The sequence below is a fragment of the Microchirus variegatus genome (assembly GCF_963457635.1).
Source record: "Microchirus variegatus genome assembly, chromosome: 20".
NCBI lineage: Eukaryota > Metazoa > Chordata > Actinopteri > Pleuronectiformes > Soleidae > Microchirus > Microchirus variegatus.
The window spans coordinates 8,184,098-8,211,282 of NC_139821.1; the positions used below are offsets into that span (position 1 = coordinate 8,184,098).

The following is a 27,185-nucleotide window of genomic DNA, read 5'->3' on the forward strand; positions in this document are numbered from 1 at the left end:
TTATTGGGTTGTGGAGAGAATGAAGGATTCAAAACCATCATTGTGGGGACATTTTAGCAGGACCTCTCAACTTCAAAGGGTGGTTTTTGGTCTAAGAAGTCAGCGTTTTGGTTAAAAGATGGCTTTACACTTTGAATTTAGGTAAAAGTTAGGATTAGGGTTATGATACCTGTATCTACATGTCTTTATTAAGCTGTGAAGACAGTGTTTGGTTCAAAACTATCATTGTGGGAACATTTTAGCAGGACCTCACAACTTTAAAAGGTGTTTCTTGGGTTAAAAGTTGGGTTTACACTTGGAATTTGGGTAATTATTTTACCCGTGTGTGCATTTTTATTAGGTTGTGAGGACAAAGTTTGGTTCAAAACCATCATTGTGAGGACATTTTGTGTACATGTCTTTATTAAGCTGTGGAGAGAACGTTTGGTTGAAAACCATCATTGTGGGGACCTTTTACAAGGATCTCACAACTTCAAAAATGTGTTTTTTTGGGGAAAAGTTGGCTTTACACTTGGAATTTAAATTAAAGTTAGGGTTATGATACTTGTGTGTACATGTATTAAGTAGGTTGTGAAGACAAAGTATGGTTCATTGTGGGGACATTTGAGCAACTTCAAAGAGCCTTTGGAGGTTTGAGACTTGGTTGTAGGGTTAGGGTTAGCGTTAGGTCTAGGTCTTGAGATGGTGATAAGGTTGGTGTTGTGTTTTTAGTGTCCTTGCAGGAGAACACAGGTGTTGTAGGTGTTGTGATGACGCTGTGCTCCATGATCTGGCTGAAGTCAATGAACAGTTAACGTTGTTGCATAATCGGTTTCGTCGTTGATTCGTAACAGTTAGGGTTACGGGGCTGGGGAATGAACTGTAAGGCATTAACTAGTTATGATTATGGCTCGGGATAAGGCTTTGGCTGAGTGTCCACATGAAGAGAAGTCAATGCAGTGTGTGTGTGGAGGAGGACTCAAATAAAGATCTTAAAGGAGGCAGGAAAAAGTCCATAACAAAATAAACTAAGGTTGCCAAAATCATGTGCGTTTGCGACGGTGAGCACGATCAAATAGAAAGAGAAAATGTGACATTGTGTGTGCATGCATGTGTGTGTGTGCGTGTGTGTGTGTTGATAATGATCCATAGCGAGCTTGCACTGGCTCTGCAGGAGGAAGCAGAGATCAGAGCCGATGTACCTACTGTACATCTGATTTGCCCCTAGTCGTTCCTTCACATCTGGACTCCTTTAGCCTCATTCTTTTCTTTGGCCACGACTGTGTTTACACACACACTAAATATCTGCTTTTTCAACTCTTTTATGACTGAGCCTCTGATCCTTTCATGGCTCTCCTAAACAAGGAGAAAACCACAAGGAAGTTGATTTTCTTCTTCTTCTTCCTTTGGTTGCTGTGTAAATACTGACTCAAATATCTGGAATATGAAGAGGACGGACTCGGGAAGGTCAATGCTCAAAAGACTAAATGAAAACCTTTTCATCTCGCAGGCAATAAAACTGATATTTAGAATTCAATTATGTTGTTTTCTTTCCTTTTGCCCTCAGGACAGTGAAGTATGTTTCGGCATTGTTCTCCATGGTCAGGAACAAATTTGTCCCAGCCCCTACAGCATACGCAGACATGGGCCAATTTTCTGAGGTAACACAACAGCGAAATGAAGCTCATTTAGGAGGAAAATGTCAAACACACTCAGAGCAACATCAGCGCTTAACTAAATAACCGTGGAGCAGACTCTGATGACATTGAGTCAGCTTGGCTCCACAGCTCCTGCTGAGGCTTTTTTTTTTTTTTTTTTTTTGGACAGACATGCACAAATACCACACCGGCTCTTGAATTGATCTGTTTATTTAAAACCTGTTGTGAGTCACTTGTACACATCAACAAATGTCCTGCTAATTCAAACCACTGTCAAATGAGTTCACGCAACGCAGATTCAGTGAACCACAACTCAACTCTCTGTGTGTTTGGACAGCGTCATTCACGCACTGCACACAGGAAGTGATTTGTTTTACGTAGAGGCAACAGCATGCACTACCATTCAAAGGTTTGGAGTCATTTAGAAATGAATCAGAATACACTCTATACATTGTTAATGCCGTAAATGACTATTCTAGCTGCAAACGCCTGGTTTTTAATGGAATATGTACATACACTATTAGAAATAAAAGTGCTAAGTAGAACCATATAAGGTTCTTCAGCTTGTCCTCATAGGAGAACCCTTTTTGGCTCCAGGCAGAATCTTTTTTTATAAAGGTTCCACCGGGAACCCTTTTGGAGGGTTCCACCAAGAACCCTTTTAAAACCCATTATTCAGGAAAGGGGTTTTAAAGGGTTCTCTGGATCAAAATGGTTCTTACTGGAACCATCAGTGTTACCAAGAACCCTTGAACCATTTGCAAATGGTCAAATCAAGCAAATGGTTCCAGGTAGAACATCAGCCCTTGTAGAAGAACCCTTTTGGATACCTTATTTCTAAGAGTGTAGGTGTATAGGGGCCCATTTCCAGCAACTATCTCTCCAGTGTTCTAATGGTACATTGTGTTTGCTAATGGCGTTAGAAGGCTATTGGATGATTAGAAAACCCTTGAAAACCTTTGCGCAATTGTGTTAGCACAGCTGAAAACTCAAAAATTTGAATTATTTCTAATCTTGTCAAAGTCTTGACTGTATTTTCTATTAATTTTGCAACTCTTTTGATGAATAAGAGTGTGACTTTTAATGGAAAACACAAAAAAAATTGTAAAGGTGACCCCAAACTTTTGAAGGGTAGTGTATATACACAAACGCTCCCTCAGTCAGGTCTGAGTAATCACCAAAAAACACACACTGCAGCTTTAAGTTCTCCATGTGCAGCATGGACACATGCTTTTGTCAAAAGGTTCTTGACCTTTTTCGACATTTCTTTTCTCCTTCCCTGTGTCCTCTTGAGTTTCTCTGTCTTGTATGTTGTTCATCCCCTGAACACGGCACACTTGTGATTCAGCACAACAACTACTGTACACTCTGCGTAGGTTGGTGCTCCTTCCTGAAGGGCATCTCACCAGCAAACCTGCCACTTCCTGCTACACCTATGTCTACCCGCCCGGTTTGAAGTTGCTGTGTGCTGCACCATCTGCCTGCCCAGCACAGTGGGATCCCAATCTCAAGAGCCAGCATCCCTGCCAACACAGCCTCAGCTCACCGACAAGTTTTTTTTTTTACAATAAAGAACCTTCCTCTGAACAGAGCTTGAACCTCAACACCAAACACTCAAAACGCTTAATTAAATGATCAAGATGTCAGACGCGTCAAAAAAAATGGCTTCACAAAACAAAATAATTGGGCTCAATAAGCACGAGGAAGTATTATTGAAGGCACTCGAGGAGCGGCATTTTTCATATTCTAATTATAGCAGCGACCGTCCCGTGTAATTGTCTTTGACACTGAATAGGAAACATCACAATGTGCAGGCCTCATGTCAGTCTCACTGCGGGCGATAATCAAGAGGTGAATCTGATGACTCAACCCAGCCTGCATTCATCTGTTCAGAGCCATAGCACAAAATCACCACCCACCAGCCTGTAATAGAATAAAGCACTTCTCTACATGTGTCACTAAAGACATAGTAGAGGCGGTTAATAAACCATTCTATTTAGGATATCTGACAGATGCATTGTCTCATGCTGAACAATGTATATATTGTTGCATTTAAAAACTGCACATTTAAAAATGAAAAAATCACAGGAAACAACCGTGCAGATTGAATTAAGAAAAGTATTAATATTGATGCTTCAATGTCCAATGTCCAATGTGTGGACTTTGTTGCTTATTTTGACCATGACCGGGTCAGAAAATGTGCGTTTGCTCATTTTTCCAGAATAACTTTCAGTATCTGAGTATGTTGAGTCTTCAATGTGCATTTTTCCCAAATCTCTCCTGTCTGTTGACAAAGACGCTGATTCGCCAGCTTCCTGCAACAGTGCAAAATAAATTACCGTAATAACCACACGTGGCTTAGAATTGCAACAGTTGGAATTGTTTCCAATAGCACCGTCAATAACCGCTGCATAATTACGGTAATGCAAAATGTCTCGTCTGCGATACGTTCGGTGTTAAAAGGGTTAAGTCGAATTTTACTTTTAAGGTCGGTTCAAGGTGAAGCCAGTGCTTTTCTGTATTGTAATTTAACCCAGCGGCTCCAAACTCCAAACTCATGGTTTCAAATTTGTTTTATGGGGAAATTTAATCCGAGACATGATATCGAGAGGAATTCTTGCTCAGCAGAAATGCTTTAAAAAAATGCCTCTATTGTGGTACTGAGACAGATGGACAGCAAATGGCATAATGGCAGTCTTCTTGCCAAATCAGTCTCCGTTTAATTATACTGGCCTCCGAAGGGAAAGATAGACGGAAGAAAGGACTGAGGGAAGGAAGAACAGTTGGAGGGCAGGTCGTGGGAACAGACACTTGTGCCCAGGGGACGGACAAACACACAGACGCACACACAAAAATGTCCTCTGTAATTCTGCCTGCACATGGAATATCAATTCTATTTATGACTGTTCTATATTTGTAGTTCCCGACCCCCTTTGTGTGTGTGTGTGTGCATGAGTGTGGGCGACTCTAAAGCCCAGTTGGTCTCTGGGAATCTCTGGACAGACAAACACTGAAACACTGGTACACCATGTGGGAAACTAACAATATTCTGTGGACAGTCAAAGGGAAATCCCCCTCCTCTATAACAGAGGAACGTACTTAATTTAGCTGGTAGAACTTCCCCTCATATGAATATGAAACGTTCCAGTCTATGGTCAAACCAAGAAATATTTAAACTCGTCATTTCACAAAATGAATTATTTCACATTTACATAATTCTCTATCTCCATATTTTAAACATGTCACTCATAAGAGTCATTTTAACCTTCATTTTTTTTATTATTTAAAAGGAAATGAGGGAGAATTCAAAAACGATATATTTATATGAGAATTAAACGAGCAGTATTGGGAAGATAGTTGTGATGTACTTTCTTCTTGGTGTAAATATAACATTTAATCTTTTACTGCTTTTTGGGGTCACTTTGTGAGGGGTTTGGACTACCTGTCGGGGGTTGGAAGCTCATTGCCTTTTCACGGTGCTTGATCCTCTTGAAATGGAAGGATGCTGCCCCCCCTACTATTTCACATTGGGTGAAAGATGTATTATATCATCTTAAACTGGCAAAAATTTGATTTGTGTTGAGGGGTTCTGAAAATACATTTTTTATCCGGTGTGGGGGCCTTTTCTGACTTTTTTTTTAACCAACCATCGACAAAGGTACACGAGTGACTGTTTATTCAGTATTCTGATTGATTTACTCACTAAAAGTCGATATATATCGAGTTTCTTTGTCTTTCCTTTCTTGAAAAACTGTTGTTATTGCTGCTTTTTGCACACGTCTGTGTAAAGATTAATAAATATATTAAACACTATATCAGAATTACATGCACCTATCATCTTTCCACTGCTTTCCATTGCACTATGGTGTGTAGCATGCTGTATTTGTTTATTCCTTGTTATATGATCCGGATCAGCCTCTTATATATAGTAAAAATCAGCAACATCCCTAACAATACAATACAAAAAATACAATACAGAGGTCTTTTAGGTTTCGTTTTCTGACGTAACTGGCAACCCGTGGTTGCTCGGCAGCTGAGACTCTACTGATTGCAGTGATTGGTAGACGGCGGTAGGTGGCGCCACATGCCAAAACATAATTCAAAAACATAAACATGATTTGCAGTCTGCAAAAGATTTTTGTTAATGTGAATATTTTGTCTGTACTGTTGTTGTTGGAGAGTTCATTTTGTCATATTAACATTATTCCTGAGTCTCTGCGACATATTAGGAGGATTTTACGGCCAGTTTCTTTAGATTTATTACATAATGCACCTTTAACATCATCATTTTGGCCATCCTGTCACCTGTGGGGAATAGCACTTGAGGTGAAACTGTATCGTAACATACTGAGTATTGCGTAAAGGTGTTGCAGGGTCAAACAAATAAAAGTGTTCCAAGCGTTAATGTCTTCAATGCCTGGAGCCAAAGCTAATGATGCACTTTAATTGAACACTACAGACAAGATCATCAATCCTTCATTCACTATGCCTCTTTACCTTCAGGGGCGATGACAAAGGATGGCCGTGCCGAAAAGCCTTACTGTGGCAAAAAAAAAGATCAGTAAGCTGTGCAGTGGTTTCATCCTATTGTCCTTCCTACCAGTGAGCCTGTCCACACCAACAAGAACTACACACTCAATCTTATCTGAACGGTTATAGACAGTATTGACCAGCCGATAGATAACTCATTAGTCTCATTATTGATGAACACGCAGCCCCTGACAGTTATATATAGATATCATCCCGACAAAAGAGACACACGTTGCGTACGTTTAAGCACACATATCGCCGAGGCCGACCGCGCTGACAGCAAAGTAATAGACACACTTGTCACGAGGAAAAAAAATACACTACATTCTGAATCACAAAGGAGCCATTTTTATGTTAATCGAGAGAGGCAGACGTGTCGGAACCTAAACGGGAAGTGATTCATTCATATGGAAGAGGAGGGGAGGCTGTGGACAGAAGTGGCAAAGTGGCACTTCCCATTTAAAACAGACGTTTTCATCCAGTGATGCTTAAAGTGAGTGAGCAGTCGGGGAGAGGGGGGGGGGGGTTCATTGTTGTTCTCAAGTCCTCTCTGACGTGACTGTAAGTGGCTTGTATACAGTTCATTGCAGAGGAGAGGGGCCATATTTACTATCACGTATGCACTGAATGCATGTTCACTCCAAAAGGTGAATTTAGGTGTCCTTGAAGAGAACAGGATGTGTTGAACTGAATATTGAATTTGCACTGTCAGGTGACTCAGCTCATATTTTTGCATTTTGCTCATATGGATTCCAAGAACCGACAGTCCTGAAGGTCCAGTGCCTGTATCAGTTACTGCTCTGTCATTATTGGGTGTTCATTTCCAAAAACAGGAAGGGGTGTGCATTATTTCTGAAACTGAGATTCAGTGGATACAGTATATCCATAAGAAATACTGCATCTGTACGAACAAGGAGACACTTCAGTCTTCACTGTTAACAGTATGAACATACAAGTGCAGCAGCGTTGTTGAATGGGAATTTGGAAAATTAAAAATGTGTGAACCAGAATCTACAGAATGAATGTGACCTTGACAACAACTATTGTAATTATTGTCATGTTTATTGCTAGAATTTCCACAGAAATAAAAGCAATTATATCCTCAACTGTCCATTAAGTGCACATTTCAATGATTCTCTTTGAATGGAAATGTATTCCAGTGAAAAAAAGGTTTCTTTTCTTTTCTAGGTTTTATATTTTAGGGAGATACTGTACTTACAAACACACATGCATGGGGTCCCTGCTTGGTTTTAAGCTCAGCTCCAGCTCCTACAGTAAAATAAGACAGAATGGATGATGATGCTTAATATTTATTATCCAACCATGTGATGCCCCCTAGTGCATCTAAAGAGAAATGTAGCTGTGATTGGGGAGACATCATCAGTTATAATCAGTGTTCATGACGCCACATACACACAGAAATGAAAGGGAATCACCAGCTGCTGATTTAGATGAGGTGAGGTCAGGTGACAGTTAGCTAAAGTTAAAATAGCATAGCAACAACAAATTCGTGGCGTGTCATAAATAGCCCACTGACAATGACTTTAACTCACCTAGTGGACGTGGAAACTCGTTCCTAAGTGATTGTCTTCTGGTGTCGTCTCCTTTCTCCTGGAAGTGCAGCTATCCGTTTGAATAACTGAATCTTGAAAGTTCATTTATTCACATGGCAGTAGAAAAGCATCTTTTTTTCTTCACTCGACTAGTACGTCTGCAATCGAACTGCTGCCAAACGCTCTGGGCACAGCTACTCATGTCTGGTTGTTTACAAATCTTTGCTAAACATGGCCGCCAACTAACACAGTTATGACAGTTAGAGACCCATAAGTCCTTAATTTAACGCATTTCCAGGTCTTAAAATACAAAACCAAATACGGACCGTTTTTTAAATCAAACAATATTTCCAGTTTGTTGCTATTTTGGATATTATCTCGTCTTTTTGCAACTCGGTCGCCGCTTAAGCTAGTTAGCGAGCTAGCTTTTTTCATTGGGAACAATGACAGCGACTTCAGCAGGGAGCTGCCTTACCGCAAAAGGACTGGATATAAGTCTGGCTGCCCTGAAACGACAAGACCCCTACATCAACAATATCGTGGACGTGGCCAGTCAAGTGGCTCTGTACACTTACAACAACAGGTCAAATGAATGGGTAAGTCTGAACTTTATTTAAAGACGTTGTGCTAACTTAGCTTAGCTTCGTCTCCCTCCCGAGTATGCGCGCTTTGCCACACAAACACACACACAGATTTGCCACGCTAAAAGTTATATCAGTTAATAAACACAGATGGACGTGATTCTTCGCAGTCCAGCCAGTTATCTTTCTCAAAATAGAATGATTTATTGTCTGCTTTATTTTACCTTTTACATAATATTACTGCATGGTGTAGTTAACTTGTACCGTTGCTGCAAACGGCATATTGTCAATATTTAAGTTCCTCGGGGGTCTGTCCGTTCCTGATGTAATTTCATGCAGAACTAGGATATGACACTTCGTACTTTGGTTTGCCAGATTGACATATTTTAATTTTAATTTAATTCATTTAAATGACCAGGTTTTTGTGTGTGTGCTTTTCAGGAGAAGACTGAGGTGGAAGGAACACTTTTTATCTACACAAGGTAAGGCATGGGTTGCAAGACAAAACTTTTTAATATCTTCCCATTTTAAAGTCATTATAATGTGGTCTGTACTTGAATTAGGCAGCATGTTTGTCATTTATAGAACAGGGTTCCCACAGGTCTTTGAAATCCTTTTTTTTACATTTCTGAATTTGAGGAAAATTGTTGGGTCAGAAAGAGCAAATTACATGATGCCTGGGAAATGCAAATCAAAAAATTTGATGTCAATCAAGGTGTGATGAGGTTCCATAAAGGTGATTAACATGCAGAATTCTCCCTGAATTTGTTCACGAAAAGACAATTTTAGCCACCATTCTGACTATTATCATACCTCTGGTGTCTGGCTGGCTAAAAACTCAAGTTTTTATGATAGAATATAGTTATTTAACACCTTTCACATTAGTTTTATATCAGATATTATATAAAAGTCATATTATAATAGTCTTAATAGGAAACTCCTCACTAAATAATTGGTAACTGTGTAATGATAGGAGAAGTGTTTTTTTCCCTAAAGTTTGTCAATGACCAGTTTTGCATGAATTATTCACACATATCTACACTGTTTCCTCCATGTCTTTCAGGTTGGCGTCTCCCAGGCATGGCTTCACCATAATGAACAGACTCCGCATGGAGAACTTGACAGAGCCAATCACTAAGGACCTGGACTTTCAGCTCCAGGACCCCTTCCTGCTGTACCGCAACGCACGCTGTAAGGAGACACGTAGACCTACTTCTTATGCCTTCATGTCTGTGCAACTATTTTATTCACAATACTCACTGAATACAGTATGTAAACTGACACTTTTACGACCATTTCATTCTCCATTTTGGTGCAAGGTTCATTGCACTGACTGAATCATCATAATAAATCAGTGCTAGAGTGAGATGTCTTAGCTGACAGTTATATTGCCCAGCCACTTTATATGTAGTTTAATCTATGTCAACTGTTAACCCAATACGTCAGATTAGTACATTTGATATAATGCATCACATCGCACACAAAACAACAAATGTTTTTCAGCCCCAGTGTGCAGCATTCAATTCAAGTGAGTGGGAACCACTTGCTCCATATAAGGAGCAAAGGTAAAGTGGTCAATTCTATCAGCCTGACTCCCTCTCAGACTTGCTTCTGACGTAGGCACACACACACACACACACACACACACACTCAGACACGTTGCAAAGTGGGCCCGTGGGACAGGAGTCTGACAGCTCTACAAAACCAGCCAGCCCGAGATTAGATACACCACACCAGTCACTGATAGTCTAAACACACATACTCACATACTGGAATTGCTGACAAACACTGACCGCCCTCTCTCTGGTCGCACAGTATCCGTTAGACTCGGTAAGAGGCAGGTGGAATGCAGAGTTTAGATACGACTGGATTCCTTTCGCCTACTTTGCTGCATTTATTGTAATACTTCATCAGTCTTTTAGTCATTATTAAACAACCTGAAAACGTAGTGGAATAACATGTGATAGTACTGGTATCTAGTTGTAGTCACCACATCAGTAATGGGTCATAAATTACAACTACTTATTCACTGGTGCTGGGAAGTGTGGAATTTAAAAATGTTTAAAGCTGGTTATCACAACCCATTTGATGACTATTTCCTCTGATAAAAAATAACTATGGGCTGAGGTAATGGGTTGTTGGTGTTTATATAACAAAGTTATTAGTCAGTTGCTCCAGATGATTACTCTGAAGCTGAATAATTTAACACCCAAAAAAGGAGAGGTAAAAGTTATTTGGCAAGGTTTTCCCTAATTTAACCAACAAGTCCTATGTATATATATTTGAGAATCATCACCTGTTTGTTCTGCCAAAAAGTCAAGTACTTCCAAAGTACAGCAGGAATGGGCTAAACATTGAATCACTCTGACTGGATGCTTGTTTCCACTAAGCTGTGTTCACAGGAATGCATCTCATCTCAGGAAAGATGTGTTTGCAGAGGCAAACGTTTGATGTGTGGTACTATTTAGACCCCAGGCTGCTGGTTATGCTGCCAGTCCCACTGTGTCACGACCTCTGTGCGCAGGGGTCGTGGAATCTTATCAGAAGACAAACAACTAGCTCTCAGTGCTGCCGTAACTTCCTGGAATGGCAATTGGCACAAAGTGGCACCCTGGGCTAAAAATAATCTGTTGAGATATACCACACAACTGGGCAAGATTCAAGGAAGAGAATTTAGCCTGAGCAATTCATTTTTCTGACAAATACAGTATCATTATACAGCAACTGAGGAGACTTTTTATATTCCTTGCTATAAAACTGGCAGTTCCTGTTAGTGCTTTATTTGCCCGGTTATCTGCATAGGAATGTGATTCTTTGACATTTGCAATTTAATTGATTCATTGGCTGTGGCTGGTGAATGTGTCTATTCCAGTGGCTAAAATAATACATTAGGCTTGGAACAAACCCATTTAAAAGATTTAGATCTCAGGTCAATATAAAGGTTATGTGCAGTACTGCACAATTTTAAAGACATGTTTCTGTCCTTAGCTCTTTGTCACCCTGAACTCCGCCTCATGAAGCAAATCCAGGGCCTTTAAGTGCAGTTTCTTTCTATAAATTAATAACTGAGTTCATTTTATGAAATGCCAAATGTAACGTAGTTTAATTTTATGATTTAAAATGTTTCGCCTTTATTGGACAGGACAGTGAAAGGAGGGAGCGAGAGGGGGAAGACATGCAGCAAAGGACCACGGGTGAAATCAGACCCGGGTCACTGCAAATGCCCCCCATCATTTGAATAGCTTAGAGATTTGTGAATTATAGGGTTGTTAAAAAATATAGCTACACTAAAATAACAGTGAATGGTTTTCAGTTTTAATGATTTCATTTTTCATATGGAGCTGGAAACCAGAACATATTCACATTTAAGAAGCTGAAAAATCTAAAGACTTGTTGTAATTATATTTAAAAAAAACATTCAAACCAATTAATCGATTATAAGATTAGTTAACAATTTACTATTCGAAAAGTACCTCATTACTGCTTTGTATGCATATAAGATTTTATTTTTAATGACTTTTATAGTGGAAAGTAATTATAATATTTATTTCATCATCAGATTCTTGCTCGTACATTAGCCCTAATAAATACTGAAAACAATCATGAGCTGCAGGCTTTTTTATTGTATTGTCAGCCCTTACGTTTAACACTGATGTTAGGCTGATCTTGCTGCCTTGCTATGAGACGCATACACGCTGGATGTGGCTGACACTAGCACTCCAAGTAACACAACAGTGATGCTCTCTTTCTGTGTATCAGGTGTATGGGCAGTCTTACCTCCAGGTCGCACATATGTGTATTCCAGGTCTCTCTCTGACACCAGTAAGCCTTTAAATCTGACTTCAGGTTCCTCCTGCAGCCTCTCATGTTTAGGTTTCCTCTGAAACAGTCCTCGCAGCATGGCTCCACTGTAGTCTCGCCGTCAGCAATGTTTTTTTCTGTAGCAAAAGGTGTCTCTGCGATGCACGGCTGCGGTCGGAAGGTCACACTGAGACAAAGGCCTTTTCGTCAGGTCACAGCAGGAATGGCAAAGCCTCCTTAGAACAGGACTTCAGGAGTGAACGATCTCAGGAGGGGAAAGGCACACAGTGCTGCAGTTGTAATAATATTTTTCGTAGATGAGAGTTTAAGTCGCTGCAAATTTCAATATTTACTCCTCCTTCGATGCTATGAATTCCATTTCTGCACGCAAAGGAAGTGATTCTTCTTCTCATAAAACAATCATTCAAGGCATGGATGTGCATAACTTTGGTAGCACGCACCCCTGTCAAACCCCCAGGAAACTAAACACAGACAAACAGCACTGTTCATTATTACTGATGCTGCGAGCACTCTACACAAATGATCACACACACTGCAGCGAAAGCACACCTAATCCATCTTCAACTATAGTGCGGCTTACCAATGCGACTTGAGAACTAAGTGTATTAAAAGGTAAGAAACAGCATAAAAAGTGTTCTTTGTGGAGTCCCAGCCGTGCAGTTTGGGTTATAGTCAAACTCGCATGTGTTGTCGAAGCACATTAACCGCTGTGTCCTTGTACAAGTCGAACAAAAACACATAAACCAGATGTGATTATAAATGTCTGACTCCTAACAGAGTCGTAAGAACGACGGCAGGTTTGAGAGCTGCTTCCCAGGCGTAGAGAAAATCTCAAATGAAATCTAAAACTAAAAAAGAAATCTCACACTGGTGTCTCATCAGAGAGTTTAGTGGAGGTCTGCTGCAGAAAGCACACGTGCGCCCAGAGCTCACCGAGTTGCTGCTTTGTCGCGGCTGCTTTCAAAGGACCACACAGCTGAGGTCCCCGGATCATTTATGGTCTTCAGTAGCGTGAACAGAACTCCTCATCACTCACACTGTGAAGAAGAGATAACGTTGTATTGTGAATTGACATTTCTCAGTCGGTGACTCATCCAAGCAAGTGATCTCAGCCTTTGGCCATGGTCCCAGTGTAGTTGTTTGCCCTTATGATGTTGTAGTGGAGATAGTTCCAAGCCAGAAATTGTCCTTCACCCTTCAACATGTGCAGATGTTGCTCCGTCTTTCTTCCTCTGGAGCCGCCCCCTTTGACTTTTCCTGTTCTGTTAACATTTACTGTGAGAGTTTATTCTTGTGTCCATGGCCAAGTCTTTCATGGTGCTACTGGTTTCATTCCTCCTCCTCCCACTCTCAACTTCTCACTGCCCCCCCTCACCTCACCCCCTTCAACTGTTTTTGTCTTGTTGAAGATCATGAAATCCCTTTTATAAAAAAGACTCTCCTATCTCCTTTTTTCATTATTCCCTTGGATATGCCTGATAGCATCAGTGTCAAATTGACTGTCTAAAAATCACTGGTTCTTGTCTCGCCATGTGTCTTTTCATAATATTTTTAATTCACTGGCAGCGTTTTATTTTCCCTGACAGCTAAATAGCTTTGAAAACTCGCTGTTTTTCTTTTGATGGACTGGTTGATAATCTCTGCTCTAAAGCGCGTCACTCCTATTTTATATCCGACTCACTCTTTTCTTTTCCTCTATTTTCCGTCTCTCTGACTTTGACTGTGTTTCCCTCTGTCTCTGTCAAACAGTCTCATCCCCAGTGAGCACTAAGTGGCTTTGGCTCCACTGCGCAGTCTCCCGCTGCAGTGACTTATTTGGTTCTGGATTATTTTCCCAGGCTCAGCTGAACCCTGTGCATATGTGTGTGCGTGTGTGTGTGTGCGTGCGTGTCATTGCACAGTTTAGAAAAACTAAACTGACCTCTGCGGCTTGTCCAACTTCATCAGTCTGTCTCTGTGGGAATGCGTGTGTCTTTGGTGGTAAAACTGGTACGAGCTATAAAGCGTATAAAGCGTTTTCATTCTCCCTTTCATCATCTAATTTCTTGCCGACTCTCATTCCTTCTTCTCCAGCAGAGACATACTGTACAGTTTCTATTTCCTTCTACTTTATCATATCTTAACCACTTCTCCTCTATCCTTTTTGCTTTTAGCCTTATCTTTCCATGAGTCCATTTCAGGAAGTGTGTTGAGGTGTTACACGATGCCTTGCTGTCATGTTTAAGGGTGACTGAAGCGTGATTTTGCTTGAAGTTTCTCTCTGGCCAGTATAACAAGCAATACTATATACTACTATACTTGTTATTGTAGAAGACCAACCTCTAGTCACATAATTCCAATCCAGATTCTGGCCGTAATAGACCTTTTCAGATAAGTCTCCACTGGTTTTACCAATAACACAAATTAGGGTTCCACTCCAAAGTCAGGGTTGTGCTACTGTTGAAATATAAGGGTATGTCTCACTACTTAATATTTGACACTTTAACCTATTTAATTATTTAAAAACTACATGTTTACTGTATTTTTTGGATTATACTTAATGGTCATTAATTACATTGTAAAAACAACAAAGCTAAGAGTTTTGCTCAGTACTCTCCCTCTATATATGTTTGTGTGTGTGAAAAACAACATGTATCTGCTAATTTTCTACTGTATTTTTAAGGCACATAGTATGACAGTTTGTATTAGATTTTGCTTGGTATTTTGATTTGCAATGTATTTTTTAAGACAATCTACAGCTCAGCATTGGCTGTGTGATAGATATAAACCTTTATGGTGCAATATGTACTTTTTCATGAATTGAAAGCAAGTAATTGTTGAGTCAATACATAAACTACTGTTTCTGTTTCATGTACCCCGTTACTAGAATATATGATGCTTTAATATTATTTAAAAGGAAATACTAATGAAGTCAACACAAATGAGTCACACTGTCATGTAATCCAAACCTACCCTACCTATTTACAGCTGTGTGTAGGCGTTTGTGACCTTCCTCTCTTGTTGACCATGTTTATGTAGTTTAAGAGACTCCTGGGCCTCGTGTTTCATTGTATAATGGCACTGCTGCTTCTGTTCCCACTGGCCTGACTAGAGCAGACTCATTTCAAGCTCAAGGTTTACACGCAGCAGCAGAGCTAATAATAAACCATTAACATGTCTATCAAACCTGCACTGATGGTATAATAGTCTAATTGTACTATAACATGTCTGTGCATTGATTTGATTTTACAGGAATGGCGGGTCAGTCTGGAATTTGATTTTCTCGGTCATGACACCAAACTATGAAATGGTGTATATTTTAAATGTTCAGAAGTCAAGTTTCTGTTTTCCTCTCAACCTAAATCTATCCCTCTCTTTCTCCCTTACCAGTGGTGATCCATGGGATTTGGTTCTACGATAAGGTGGATTGTCAACGAATTGCCCAGAGAATGAAGATGTAAGTCCTGCATTAACGGCTCTGTGTTTCAGGCAGCTAGCACATGTATGGTTAGGTGAATTATATATAATTGAGCATGGCCTTATTCTGAACTGTGATTTAATTTACTGTATTTAACTGCATTTATTATAAATGTTTGAAGAACTACGAGTGTTGCCCATGTATGTTTATATACTCCTTTTTTGTAGTCTAACCCATCAGGAGCAGGTCCTGGCTCAGTCTCAGGGCAGCTGGCTGAACCCAGCAATAGTAGGAGGAGGAATAGTTGTTGGAGGAGGGGAAAGAGGAGGAGGACAAGTTGTTGGAGGAGGAGGAGAAGGAGGAAGAGGAGAAGTCATTGGAGGAGGAGGAGGAAGTGAAGGGAAGGCAGTCGACATCCTCCAGATGTTGACTAAAGCACGGACAGAGTATGACAAGGTAGGCAAAGCCCATTTAATAGCACCTTTCAATGTGTTATTGATACACCTTAAAGGCCACTAAGACAGAACATGATTTAATTCACTACAGTGCAGTGGAAATAATGAATAAATTGTCCCAACAACAACAAACCTCATTGTTTTCTGGTACTTGAATACAACAGTTATAATGTAACAGATTTAAGTTTAGGATGGCATGAATAAATGTTTGTTAATTATTGTTTCCCAATGTTTTATTCCATTTGTTTCAGGTAAAGTCTACTTCAGAGCCAAAAGAGATTGGTGGCAGCAGTGTTATATATGGAAACCCGAACCTGATCAAACCAATACCTGTTAAACCAAACACTCAGGTGAAACTCCCAGTCCCTACCAATTCGTTAATCGACTCTTAATGTCTTATTTTCCCGTTAAAGATGAAAGCCCTTATTAAAAGATTCTTGTCTCGTCTGCCACAGGACAGTGAAGGTGCAGAACCCAAATCTCTCTCTCTGGCCACTTTGTTTGGTTCTCAGCAACAGCATCAACATCACCACTCGTCCAAAACGGGCACAGCCACAGGAGAGCATTGGTCAGCGGCGGGGAAAGGCTCTCGCCCACCAGTGGCCCGCACGCTGACCTATGATGACACCCTGATAAAGTCTGGCAGAAGTGTTCAGAGTTCAGATGGAGGGAGCAGGCCAGTAACTGGGGTGGGTGGTGGAAATGTTGTTGCAGGTTTGCTGCCGAGTCCCAGTACATCCCAACATCATCAGCAGCAGCAGCAACAGTTACAGCAGCAGCAGCACTGTCCAGCCATCCAGAAGCTCATGCAGGGACAGAGAGGTGTCCTTCAGACCTTGTCCGAGTCCCCCGAGAACAGGCTGTGTGACAACGGGGTGCCACTGGAACATCACCATCATTACCATCATCAACAGCACCATCATCATCCTCACCATCAACAGCAACAGCTTCAACATCACGACCCAATCCAAAAACTTTTCCAAGCTCAACTGCCTCCTCCTCCTCCACCTCCCTCGTCCTCCTTCGCCCCAGCTGCTCCCTCTTTTTGCGCCGTCCCGCCTCCTTCTCCTCTGCAGCAGCACCCCCACCACCTGGTGGATTCTGGGTCTTGTTCCCACCATCAAGTCCAACAAAACCAGCAGCTGTTTTTCAGCCTTTCTAAGCCTCAAACAGACGCCCAGCACAACATTATCTCATTATCAGCTCTACAGAATGCAGGTGAGCAGTAACTGCATTTATCGATGTACCACAAACAAACAGCATGTGATGAATAAGTGTACCGTAAACACTCTCTTTGCTACTTTGTCAGTGATGCATTCCATATTATAGGAAAATACTAATATCAAAAAGAAGATAAAAACATTGCATACATACATTTTTACTACTTTTTCAGGTTTGTTGCCATTTCAGGTGAGAAATAATAAAATCCTTCAATATTCACACATTTCCTTTTAAGTAAACACTCACTTTGTGGTGTCTAATTTGTGTCACAGATACAAGGGTGACTCTCTTCAGATCCTGTTGCCTTTATTTTTGTGTATCTAATCACTATTCATTTATTATATTTATTGTCTTTAAAACTGATTGAATACCTCTGTAATGGTTTTACAGGCATTTGCACATGACATTTGTGTCTCCATTACTCCATGTAAGCCGTAAGATGCCCAATGTTATGTGTGTACGCTGTTAGAATAACTACATTTATAGGGTCCTTTATTTTCTTTTGTCAGGTCTGTCTTGCCAGATGCCTGGCGTGGTGTCTCCACATGAGCTCCTCCAAAAGCTCCAGTTGGTTCAGCAGGAGCAAAGCATGACTTCCAGTGAAGCTCCTCGACACTGTCCGGGATTGGCCCCTCGGTTCCTGGGATCCACTCAGAGCCAAAGTGCTTGCTCTGTTGTGGGTCCAGGCGCAAATCCGATTGCAGCTACTGTCGGTCAAAAGGCTGCTACGCAGTTGCCAGTCATTTCTGAGGTAGGTCTATTGCTATATAATTTGAATGTGGAGTATAAGTTTGAGCTGTAACCTGTTAAAATTGCATGCTGCAGTCTCATAGACCACTTGAAGTAGTACTCTGTAGGAATCAGCAGAGGGCGCCTGTAAAGTTTCCTACCATGTAATATGACTGTGCAGTCCTACTGTAAACTGTGTATATAACTAATAACTGTCCCTGTCTGTCCAGGTCGTCTCCCCTCATCGGATACCAGCCACTGTGGCCCCCAGCCTGCTCCTCTCTCCCAGTGTGTTTTCTCAGGTAAAGCCAAGCAGTGGTTCATCAGCAGTTGCTCAGGAGAACCGCCCCGCCCCCTCGACCCTGCCAAGAACAGCGCTAAAGGATGAAGTGCCAGTTCTGTCCAGGTCCCAGCTCCAAGCCACACTGCTACACCTGTTCCAGGTAAAATTAATATTAGGCTGTGGTAGCATCTAGGGGTCTGACTTCCTGTTTTTGTGTGGCAGTCTTAGTATTTGTTTCCTTCACGTATCTTTGAACAAAGTGAGTCTGTGTTCTTAGAGGTCCCAGAGTGGGAGAACATGATGCTGATGCTCGGCGTGGATGGTTGAAACTAACTGACACAGGAACAGTGTGATTTTGTGGCCGATGAACAAAACATTCCCGTTCCATTAAAGCGTTTCTCTTAAACCAACTGCTGTGGTCCTGCCTTCTGTGCAAAGCTACTTGACTACAGACCGGACATGCCAAACCGGAAGTCTCTCGCAAAATAATGGTGGATGTCTTCCTATGAAATCGTCTTCCTAAGTCTGTATCGTGATGACCTTTTGTTTGTGTGTTCCAGACTGATGGCTCATTCCTGGACACCATCCATAAGGCCTACATCAGCCGTTGTGCTAACAGCTCCAGCACCAAGTACCAATGACTCTTGACACTCCCTGTCTCACTCATATGGATGTACAACTTCCTCTTACACGCACACAACCGGACTCCCTTCACTTCAAATTATGTGTGTCCACATTTATTTACATTCTCTAAATCTGATGACCATTTCTAAACGTGTAGTTCAGGGGAAAATGTAGCCAATACTGTACTCCACTCTCACTGACAACAAAAGGATCTGCTACCTCAGTCTCCCCATACTGTTTTTACCAACTTTTGCAGATGTTGTTTTGTTTTAAATTGTACATACAGTAACAAACAAGTCCTCTAATTCTCAGAGCTCGTGCTCAAGATAGGTTCAAACTCGTACAAAATTTTCTGTACATTTGGAAAAAGAGTATATGTTTAAATGTCATTTTTTTAGACTTGAAAGTAGATTTTGCTTTGTGAAGGAATTTTCCAGCAAGAATGTCTTACCCTTCAAATGTTTATCGAAAATAACGCATTGCAATTTTGACTTCTTTCTTTAGCACATGCTAGATGTGAAATCTACACTGTTATTTTAGTTAATGTCGTTAAATTGTGTTGTTCTCTAACACATTTTGTTAACCCGCGAAAATCGTGTTTATACAATACAATCCCAATGTGTGTTTTTTCAGAAAACACAAAGGAATATCCGGTGCGTAGGAGACAAAGTCATTGAACTTTTGCACTTTGTAAGTTAACTAGTCATCTGTTAGTTATTTAAGTGTAAACTTATTTGGTCAAATTGAAGAAACGAGAACTCGGCCTGCACTACCTCACAGAGAGCTAGTTTTTAAAGTGCAACTGTGTTTTTACTTAGTCGTAGCAGATACTTATGCAATTGGAAAACTTGTCAGGAATTTATAGATTTAGAAAAAGGCGAAATAAAACCGCAAACTCATCGGATGCATAAATTAATCACTTAAAACGTTAAATTGTCTTAAAGTGACAAAAAGCAAAACAGAAGGGCTGTACACCTGTTTTTCTAAGTAAAGAAAAAATATAACAATCACATCAGATCTGTTTTTATAAATAATTTTAATATTAACACACACACTCACTCTTTTTGTCAGTAACTACAAAAAAACAGTAGTCACAATAAAAGCAAAACAAAAAAACAGCACATTTTCAGAAAAACAAAAATATTTTTCTCCCTATTTTTCTACTGAAGAATCCAAATGTATTATTCTCATAGTACAACAAAAAAACAACAACCGTCATGTTGCATTATATGTTTATTGACAGTTATGTGACAGATGCCAAAGTTTTATTTAAATTTAAAAGATGTCATCCATTTTTCTATACACATCATTCAAATGTTGACAGAAACAGTTTTTGTTTTTCAGGAAGATTTTTGCTTTTTACAGAAACTGGGATCTATTTTAATTGGATATTAAATATTCTCCTATTGCTCCTGTTGTTTCTTGTCTTCTTGATGTTTTCATAATATAGGTCTGGGTGGCTGATTTTGGTATTAATTACTGTTATTAACAATGGATACACTACTAACAGTACTTGACAGTACACTTCATAATACTTACTAATACTTTTTCCGATAATAAACCATTCTCTGTCTCTTGTCTCACAATAACAGAGTTGTTGACAAGAGTTAAAGTCTGTCATAAACTGTACCTATAATCATTATTACATCTCTTCCACAAACTGCTGGAACAACAACCCACCCGATTTCACCAGGGGGAAATAAAGTCAAACATATATTTACAATTTGTTAGTTAAATAAATCAAAATTACATACATATGACATCAAAAAATAAAGACTATCTTTTCTTCCTCACTTCTTTTCTCACATCATCACCACATTAAATCTTTGTTATCCAAAAGAAAAAAAACGTGACTTAATTTGCTGCACAGTCGTCAAACTGACATTGACTGAAAGTGGCTTCTCGGTTCACTGTCCCTTGGCGACCACAGGGGCTTTTTTTGTGGTCAATTGTGATAATGACTTGTCAATCACCTACTCCCATGATAAGTAGACTGATTATGGAAAACACAGCAAGGAAAAAATCAAGAATGTTTTTAAATAAAAAGTGCTCTTGTCTGTTTCTATTATATTTTCATTCTTTCAGGATTCATCACGCTCTTTGTGTGTTGTGTGTTTTCCTGCCTCTATTATACGAGTCTATTAGCACCAATTTGCCTCGTCAAAGCCCTTAATGGCTGCATAATGACTTGTAAAGAATAAAAACACTTGCAGGAAAACCCGCAGGAACCCAATCAGTGAGCTGTCACCATATTTACTGAGGGATTTTGCTGCCACTCCTTCTCTCCCTTTCCTGCCTGTTTTCGTCTCCTCGGCACAACACCGTGGGAATACATCGCAAGTCATACTTTTATTTACAGCAGAGGATGCTAAACAACTTACTTAAAGTTTAACATCAATTCGTAGACACAAATCTCAGCCCTAAACTTAACTAGTTATACTCAGTCATAAGGTTTTGCCTCATTAGGACCAGGTTTTGGTCTCCATGAGGACTACTGGTCCTGACATGGACAAATTCTCACACACACACACTGTTTCTGTGACCCAGAGGTTCCAGACCATTGGTTTAGCTGATGGAGCTAAAAGTAAAAGCTGACTATTAGCCCATGCTGAGACTAATCAATGACTGTGTGTGTGTGTGTGTGTGTGTGTGTGTGTGTGTGTGTGTGTGTGTGTGTGTGTGTGTGTGTGTGTGTGTGTGTGTGTGTTCATTCCTAGAGAGGCGGGGTCCAGTTTGAAAAAGAAAATCCAAACCTCTTGCCACTCCGCGGTTTGTCCGTATTCTCCGACAGGACAGAGGTTGTGTCCTTATTAACGACGCAGCAAACTGAACAAAAAAAAACATTGAGAAAGTTGAGTTTAGAAATCAGAAGCTAGAAATAATTATACATAAGAATGGCTGTGTGTCAGAGGTGAAACTTAAGAATCGTCTCATGTCATTTTCCAGGTTTCAGGAACCACAATCAAAGAAGCTCCACAGACGCACAGGTGAGTGACTGCACACATTTATGCTTTTACTTCTACATCTACACAAGGTGACGAGCATGTAAATATGTCAATACAAAAGTGGAATAATGTCCTTTAATGCCTTAAAATGCATAAATAAAACAATAGCTTTGACAAGTGAAAACACAAATGCATGACTGAGATGACTAAATTAGATTAAATGAGTGAAAAAACAACAGAAACTGACTCTAAATTTTCAGGTATCAATAAACGTATAAACAAATTTAGCCAAAACATTATTTTTACATGTATATGTTTTAAATACTGTATTTTATACACTCACAAATAATTGTATATGTACTGTTTTGACAGTAGTGGATTATGATGCGCGGGGTTCTTTACACAAACTTCTCCATTGACACTGACGAGCTTCTCTGAGCTGAGTTCATCTCCATCATCAGTGATCTGGGTCAGTGGGGGAGGAGGAGGGGAGTTACAGCTGTGTGTGGTTGGATATACTGTGTGTGTGTGTGTGTGTGTGTGTAAGGATTGTTTGTATTACACTTTCAGTCTCTATTGTCTCGTATTAATCTGAACCCTTTGTGTTTCCATGGCAGCATTCAGGGGTTTTGCGTGCCAGATTGTGTTTTCACTGCGTTTTCATTTCAATAACAGCATGAACAGATGTTTTACAATGTGTGTGTGTGTGTGTGTGTTATTGCTGTATGTGTGTATATGTTGTGTGTGTGTTTCTGACTGTTCGCCCCTCGTATGTAGTTAAATGTGGATTAATGGTCCCAGCAGCAGCAGACAGCACCATTTAAGAACTCCGCCTCTTTTCAGCATCATGTCTTTGCTCTCATATAGTTATTCAGATTGTATTAAAAAAACACACACACATTATACTGCTCAGGAGGAATGGCTAAAATATGCAAATAAGTGCAAATATTCAGAAAAGGTACACGATACAAAGTTTATGTTCACTGCAAAATCCCTACAATATCTAATCTAGACACAGATATTCCTAAACTGTGCAATGGCTTCTACAGACTAAATCTATATGCATTACATAATGTAAATGTATGCTCAGTAATCCCATAGGATGATACTTTTTACCTATGAACTGGAGTCTTTACACACTTTCACCCAGAAAAAACGTAAAATATGAGCATATTTTTTATAGACTGACATTTGTACGGGTGTGAGTTGTGTATGTAATTTATGTGTGAAAGACAAGTGTCCACTAGGTGTCTCACTGTGTTTATGTTGTAAATAAGTGTTAATTAAGTGCATCTTCCTCCACCAACAATATCACGACTCTTTGTCCTTTGCTTTGTTTCCATTTGTCCGTTTTATTTGTCTTTTTTCATCATTTTCTTTGCCCTCCCCCTCCCCCTTTCTTCCAAATGATAATTCTTAATTGTAACAACTCATCCTCTGTTTATTTTTGTCGAGAAAGACACAAAAGTGAGAGAAGAATGGAGAAGTGTCAGGTGAGAGAGAGAGAGAGAGAGAGAGAACGCCTGATGATGAGAGATTAAGGAGGGGAAAAAAACAGAGAGAAGGACTAGAAACACAGTTTAGGTCAAAGAGCATTAGACAACGATGAGAGAGATAGCATTTGCGTTGATGTGTGAGTGAGCGAGTGAGTGAGTGAGCCAGAGAGATAGAAAAGGAGTAAGGAGGGGTTTAATCCTGCCTGGATTATGGTATAAACTGATGCCAGAGAGCAGGGAGAGATGTGCTATAGAGAGAGAGAGAGGTGGAGGAGGAGGAAGTCCTTCTATCCCTCTGTCCACTCCAACCATCTGACTCTCAGGTGTTGCCTGATTTTAGGTTTGGATCCTTCATGGGTTTTGTGATGTCAGCAGCAAAATGTGAAACTTCAGGAATCTTTTGGATGTGTGTGTGTTTTAGTTCAGGGGAAACACCACACAAGGATTGAGCTTGTGAAGTCTTACCAGGACATCCCAGTTCTCCTGAAGATCTACTGTAAGAGAGGGAGCACAGAGAGGAGAGAGGTGGACGATGGCAGGAGCAGAGCTAGGATCAAGCGGTGAAGTGAGGGAGGTGTAGGACTATGGCGGGACTCTGTTTTGACTCCTGGTGCGAAGAGGTGACCTTTGATTTCCAAGAGAAACTCTTTGTAGACTCGCTCGTTGGCCGAAACAACCTGCTCAGCTGACATCGACTCATCAGACACTTTTTTTAAAAATTCTGTCTGTTTTTAAACGACATGACACAGTGAGTAAACGGTCTGTGCCGTCCAGTCTGTCATTGTTTGGAGTATGTCAATCTTCTTGCAACCCACTTTTATGCTGCTGTTAAATTTGCACGCCGCTGCATTTCTGGACAGCTCTTGGGACCTTTTCACTCCTTTGTCTCGTAAGAAAAAGCAGCTTCAAGTCTTTCTGTGGCTTCTGAGTATCATTCATTCATTCTAAGAAGCCACATTGAGTCCTAATTCTGTGACTTGCTTTTATCTACACTCTTAGAAATAAGGGTTCCAAAAGGGTCCTTCTCCAAGGGCTGAGGTTCTACCTGGAACCATTTGCTTTCAAGGGTTCTTGGTAACACTAATGGTTTCAGTAAGAACAATTTTGATCCAGAGAACCCTTTAAAAGCCCTTTTACTGAATAAAGGGTTTTAAAAGGGTTCTTGGTGGAACCAAGGTTCTACCTGGAGCCAAAAAGGGTTCTCCTATGAGGACAAGCCGACGAACCTTATATGGTTCTACTTAGCACTTTTATTTCTAAGAGTGTATCGTCGGGTGTTCCTGGATCCTTTGCTCCTCTTGAGCAGGATGTGTTGAGTCTTCAGTGACAAAGTCTGTTGACAGTTTTGAAAATTTGAACTCCACATGAATGTCTGTCAGAAAACTCGACTGAACTTTAAACTTTGTGTAACAATTACTTTACCAGGCAAGTTGAGGAAAAAGTTTTTGTGGTTGATTTTTAGTGCAGCTCTGATCACTGTTTTCATTCACTCAAGAAAACACATACGTCGTGAATAAAGAGGGCATATAATGCAGTAATGCCTCCACAGATATCTGCAGTCACCCTCAGTTTGAATGAACTTAATAGCTTCTTTAGACTTTGCAGCCTGTTCGGATTCATTCATTCATTCATTGTCAACCACTTTATCCTCCACTTGAGGGTCACATGTGTTTGGACTGTGGGAGGAAACTGGAGAACCCGGAGAAAACCCATGCACACACGGGGAGAACATGCAAACTTCTTACAGAAAGGTCCCTCAATCATGGCCCTCAAACATGGCCTTCTCTCTGCTCTCATCAGCATCATTTTCAGCCAGGGCAGGAAGTTATTTCCAAAGAACAAATCTCTGTAGCACCACATGACACATGGACAAAGTTAGAATCTAACTGGTAAATGTAGGTGCTTAAGAACCAGATATTTTCCCCAGGAGTTGTTGTAGACCAGTATCCATCAGAATCCCCTAGAATTGGCCAGTGCCACGTTTTGCAACCAGCATCCTATTGGATATATACTGTATACATGCACATGAGTATATTATGATCTATTATCCACTAAATGGGAACACAATTTGCAAAATTGACATCATGTTCTATTGTAGAGTACCTGAAACTAGTTCTGTTCGAGACCAATAACTCCATTAACGAATTATTTTTTATATGATCTATTGTTGATACTTAAAAGTCTAGTGACAAGTTTTACTTTTCAAGCATTTTTTACATAGATAACACATGTTTAAAATGTGTTTCTGCTGCCTGTAAATGACTAAATAATAGCTAGTTATAGTTCAAGTCAAAGCTGGTATTTGTTAAAGATGTAGTGTTGATTGACAGCTGAACCACTTACACAGACGATGTCTTTTATTTTTAAAGTGTGAATTTAAAGGGTAAAATAAGTTGAGTACAAACATGAGTTATTCATCTATACAGAAATTCAGTGATGTAGAGATTGCTAAAACTGTATGAAAGTTAAAAAAGTGTTACAGCAGCTGTGGTCAGAAAGCAGTAATAATTTGTTTTTGTTCTGGCCATATGATACAAACGCTCCCTTCTCTGATTGTATTTATTTATTTCAATGTTTTTGCACTGTAATCTGAGCATGTCTAATCTCAGTTTCGTTTTGTCCCGATTCCGTCCCTTTCTTTTTTGGCGCCAGTGTGCAACAACCGCTGGACTAATGCAAATGGCAGCAGCTGCAGGGATGAAGCGCCGGAATGCCGGGAATGCCACTAAATGGGATACAAGTTGGCCGCAGAGAGGGAGGCTGACGATGCTGATGTGGATTATCCTGTCCGGCTCGCTGTGCCTGATGGTCGACGGTCAGATGAAGATCCCACCAGAGACGTGAGTACAGTTCGCAGTAGAGAATTTGACGAGGACACAAATGCAGATCACAGTTTTTGGTTATTTACTCCAAAAAAGACAACAAAATGTATATTTATAAAGACATTACATGAGCTGTTTTACCAAATATGGACACCCTGGGACATCAACAAGTAGCTTTATATCCTTGAATCCACATGTCAGATGGATGAGTCAATAGAGTTCCTGTTGTATACTGTATATATATAAATATATATGGGCCATATGGGCACCTGCGGGGCAGAACTAAACTGCCAAACTCTCGTCCAGTTCCTCTGCAGCTTCAGCCAAAATAAATTGATGTATATATTGAGCTAATAACCAAACACATTCATTAATTCATTTAAAATAAATAGGTATATGACAGTTTATATTTCATATTTTTATTTTCACAGTTTATTTATCCAAGCTGATACAAATCTGTGGCTGTGTTGACCTTTTGACCTTTCCTATTTGTGCTTTACACTATGTCCCCCCGCTTCATTTCTCATGAGTTATATTCCCTCTCTCGGCAGAAAACACATACATTTTGTTATGAAAATATCAACAAGTTAAGTTTTTTTTTTTAGTACCAAGGCTGGCAGGTTATCCGTTACAATGCTGCCTGCTGACTAGCAGCAAGCCGACTGGCTCCCTATTGGTCGAGCCATCTGTCACATCCTGTCTACTCCCTGACCTCTGTTCTGTTTATCTTACCTTGGCTGCATTCACTTGGAGGATTTGCAGAATGACTCCATATTATTGAACACAAAATGACTCCGTGACCTGGAAGCATGTCAGCTTTGACTGTCACCTTCACTGTAATCTCTCTTAATCTGAAACTGGTGAACGCTCGGTAACCTCTCAACATGATTGGCTGATCATGTTTTCCACCCTTCAGTGCAAACCATTTTATCAGCCACTTATTTTTTTTTTAAACAAGATTTAGACAGAGGTTGACATGAACTGTATATAAATGTTTGTATTGTCTTTGTTTTCTTGAATAAGCTTTTCTAACTCCTGGCACTTTTTACTTCCAATACGTTTATTATAATGTGTTTCACTATTTCTGAAT

General features: G+C 40.2%; 2 protein-coding genes across 2 annotated transcripts in view; both read left to right on the forward strand.

Moving 5' to 3' along the window:
* Positions 1-8,163: 8,163 nt before the first annotated feature.
* Positions 8,164-20,146, forward strand: dcp1b (decapping mRNA 1B; the record flags this gene model as incomplete). Its single annotated transcript, XM_083906642.1, has 10 exons — positions 8,164-8,316; positions 8,743-8,783; positions 9,365-9,492; positions 15,493-15,559; positions 15,748-15,976; positions 16,227-16,325; positions 16,431-17,193; positions 17,706-17,947; positions 18,156-18,368; positions 18,769-20,146. The coding sequence occupies 10 exons, from the start codon at positions 8,164-8,166 to the stop codon at positions 18,847-18,849; spliced, it is 2,016 nt and encodes a 671-aa protein (XP_083762768.1). The 3' UTR covers positions 18,850-20,146.
* Positions 20,147-23,992: 3,846 nt separating this feature from the next.
* Positions 23,993-27,185, forward strand: part of cacna2d4a (calcium channel, voltage-dependent, alpha 2/delta subunit 4a) — a gene marked incomplete at its 3' end in the record, with an annotated part of 68,636 nt that continues 65,443 nt past the window's right edge. Inside the window, 2 exon segments of the mRNA XM_083906901.1 lie at positions 23,993-24,021; positions 25,926-26,113. Of these exon segments, the coding sequence (XP_083763027.1) occupies positions 25,947-26,113 (167 nt within the window). The 5' untranslated portion in view covers positions 23,993-24,021; positions 25,926-25,946.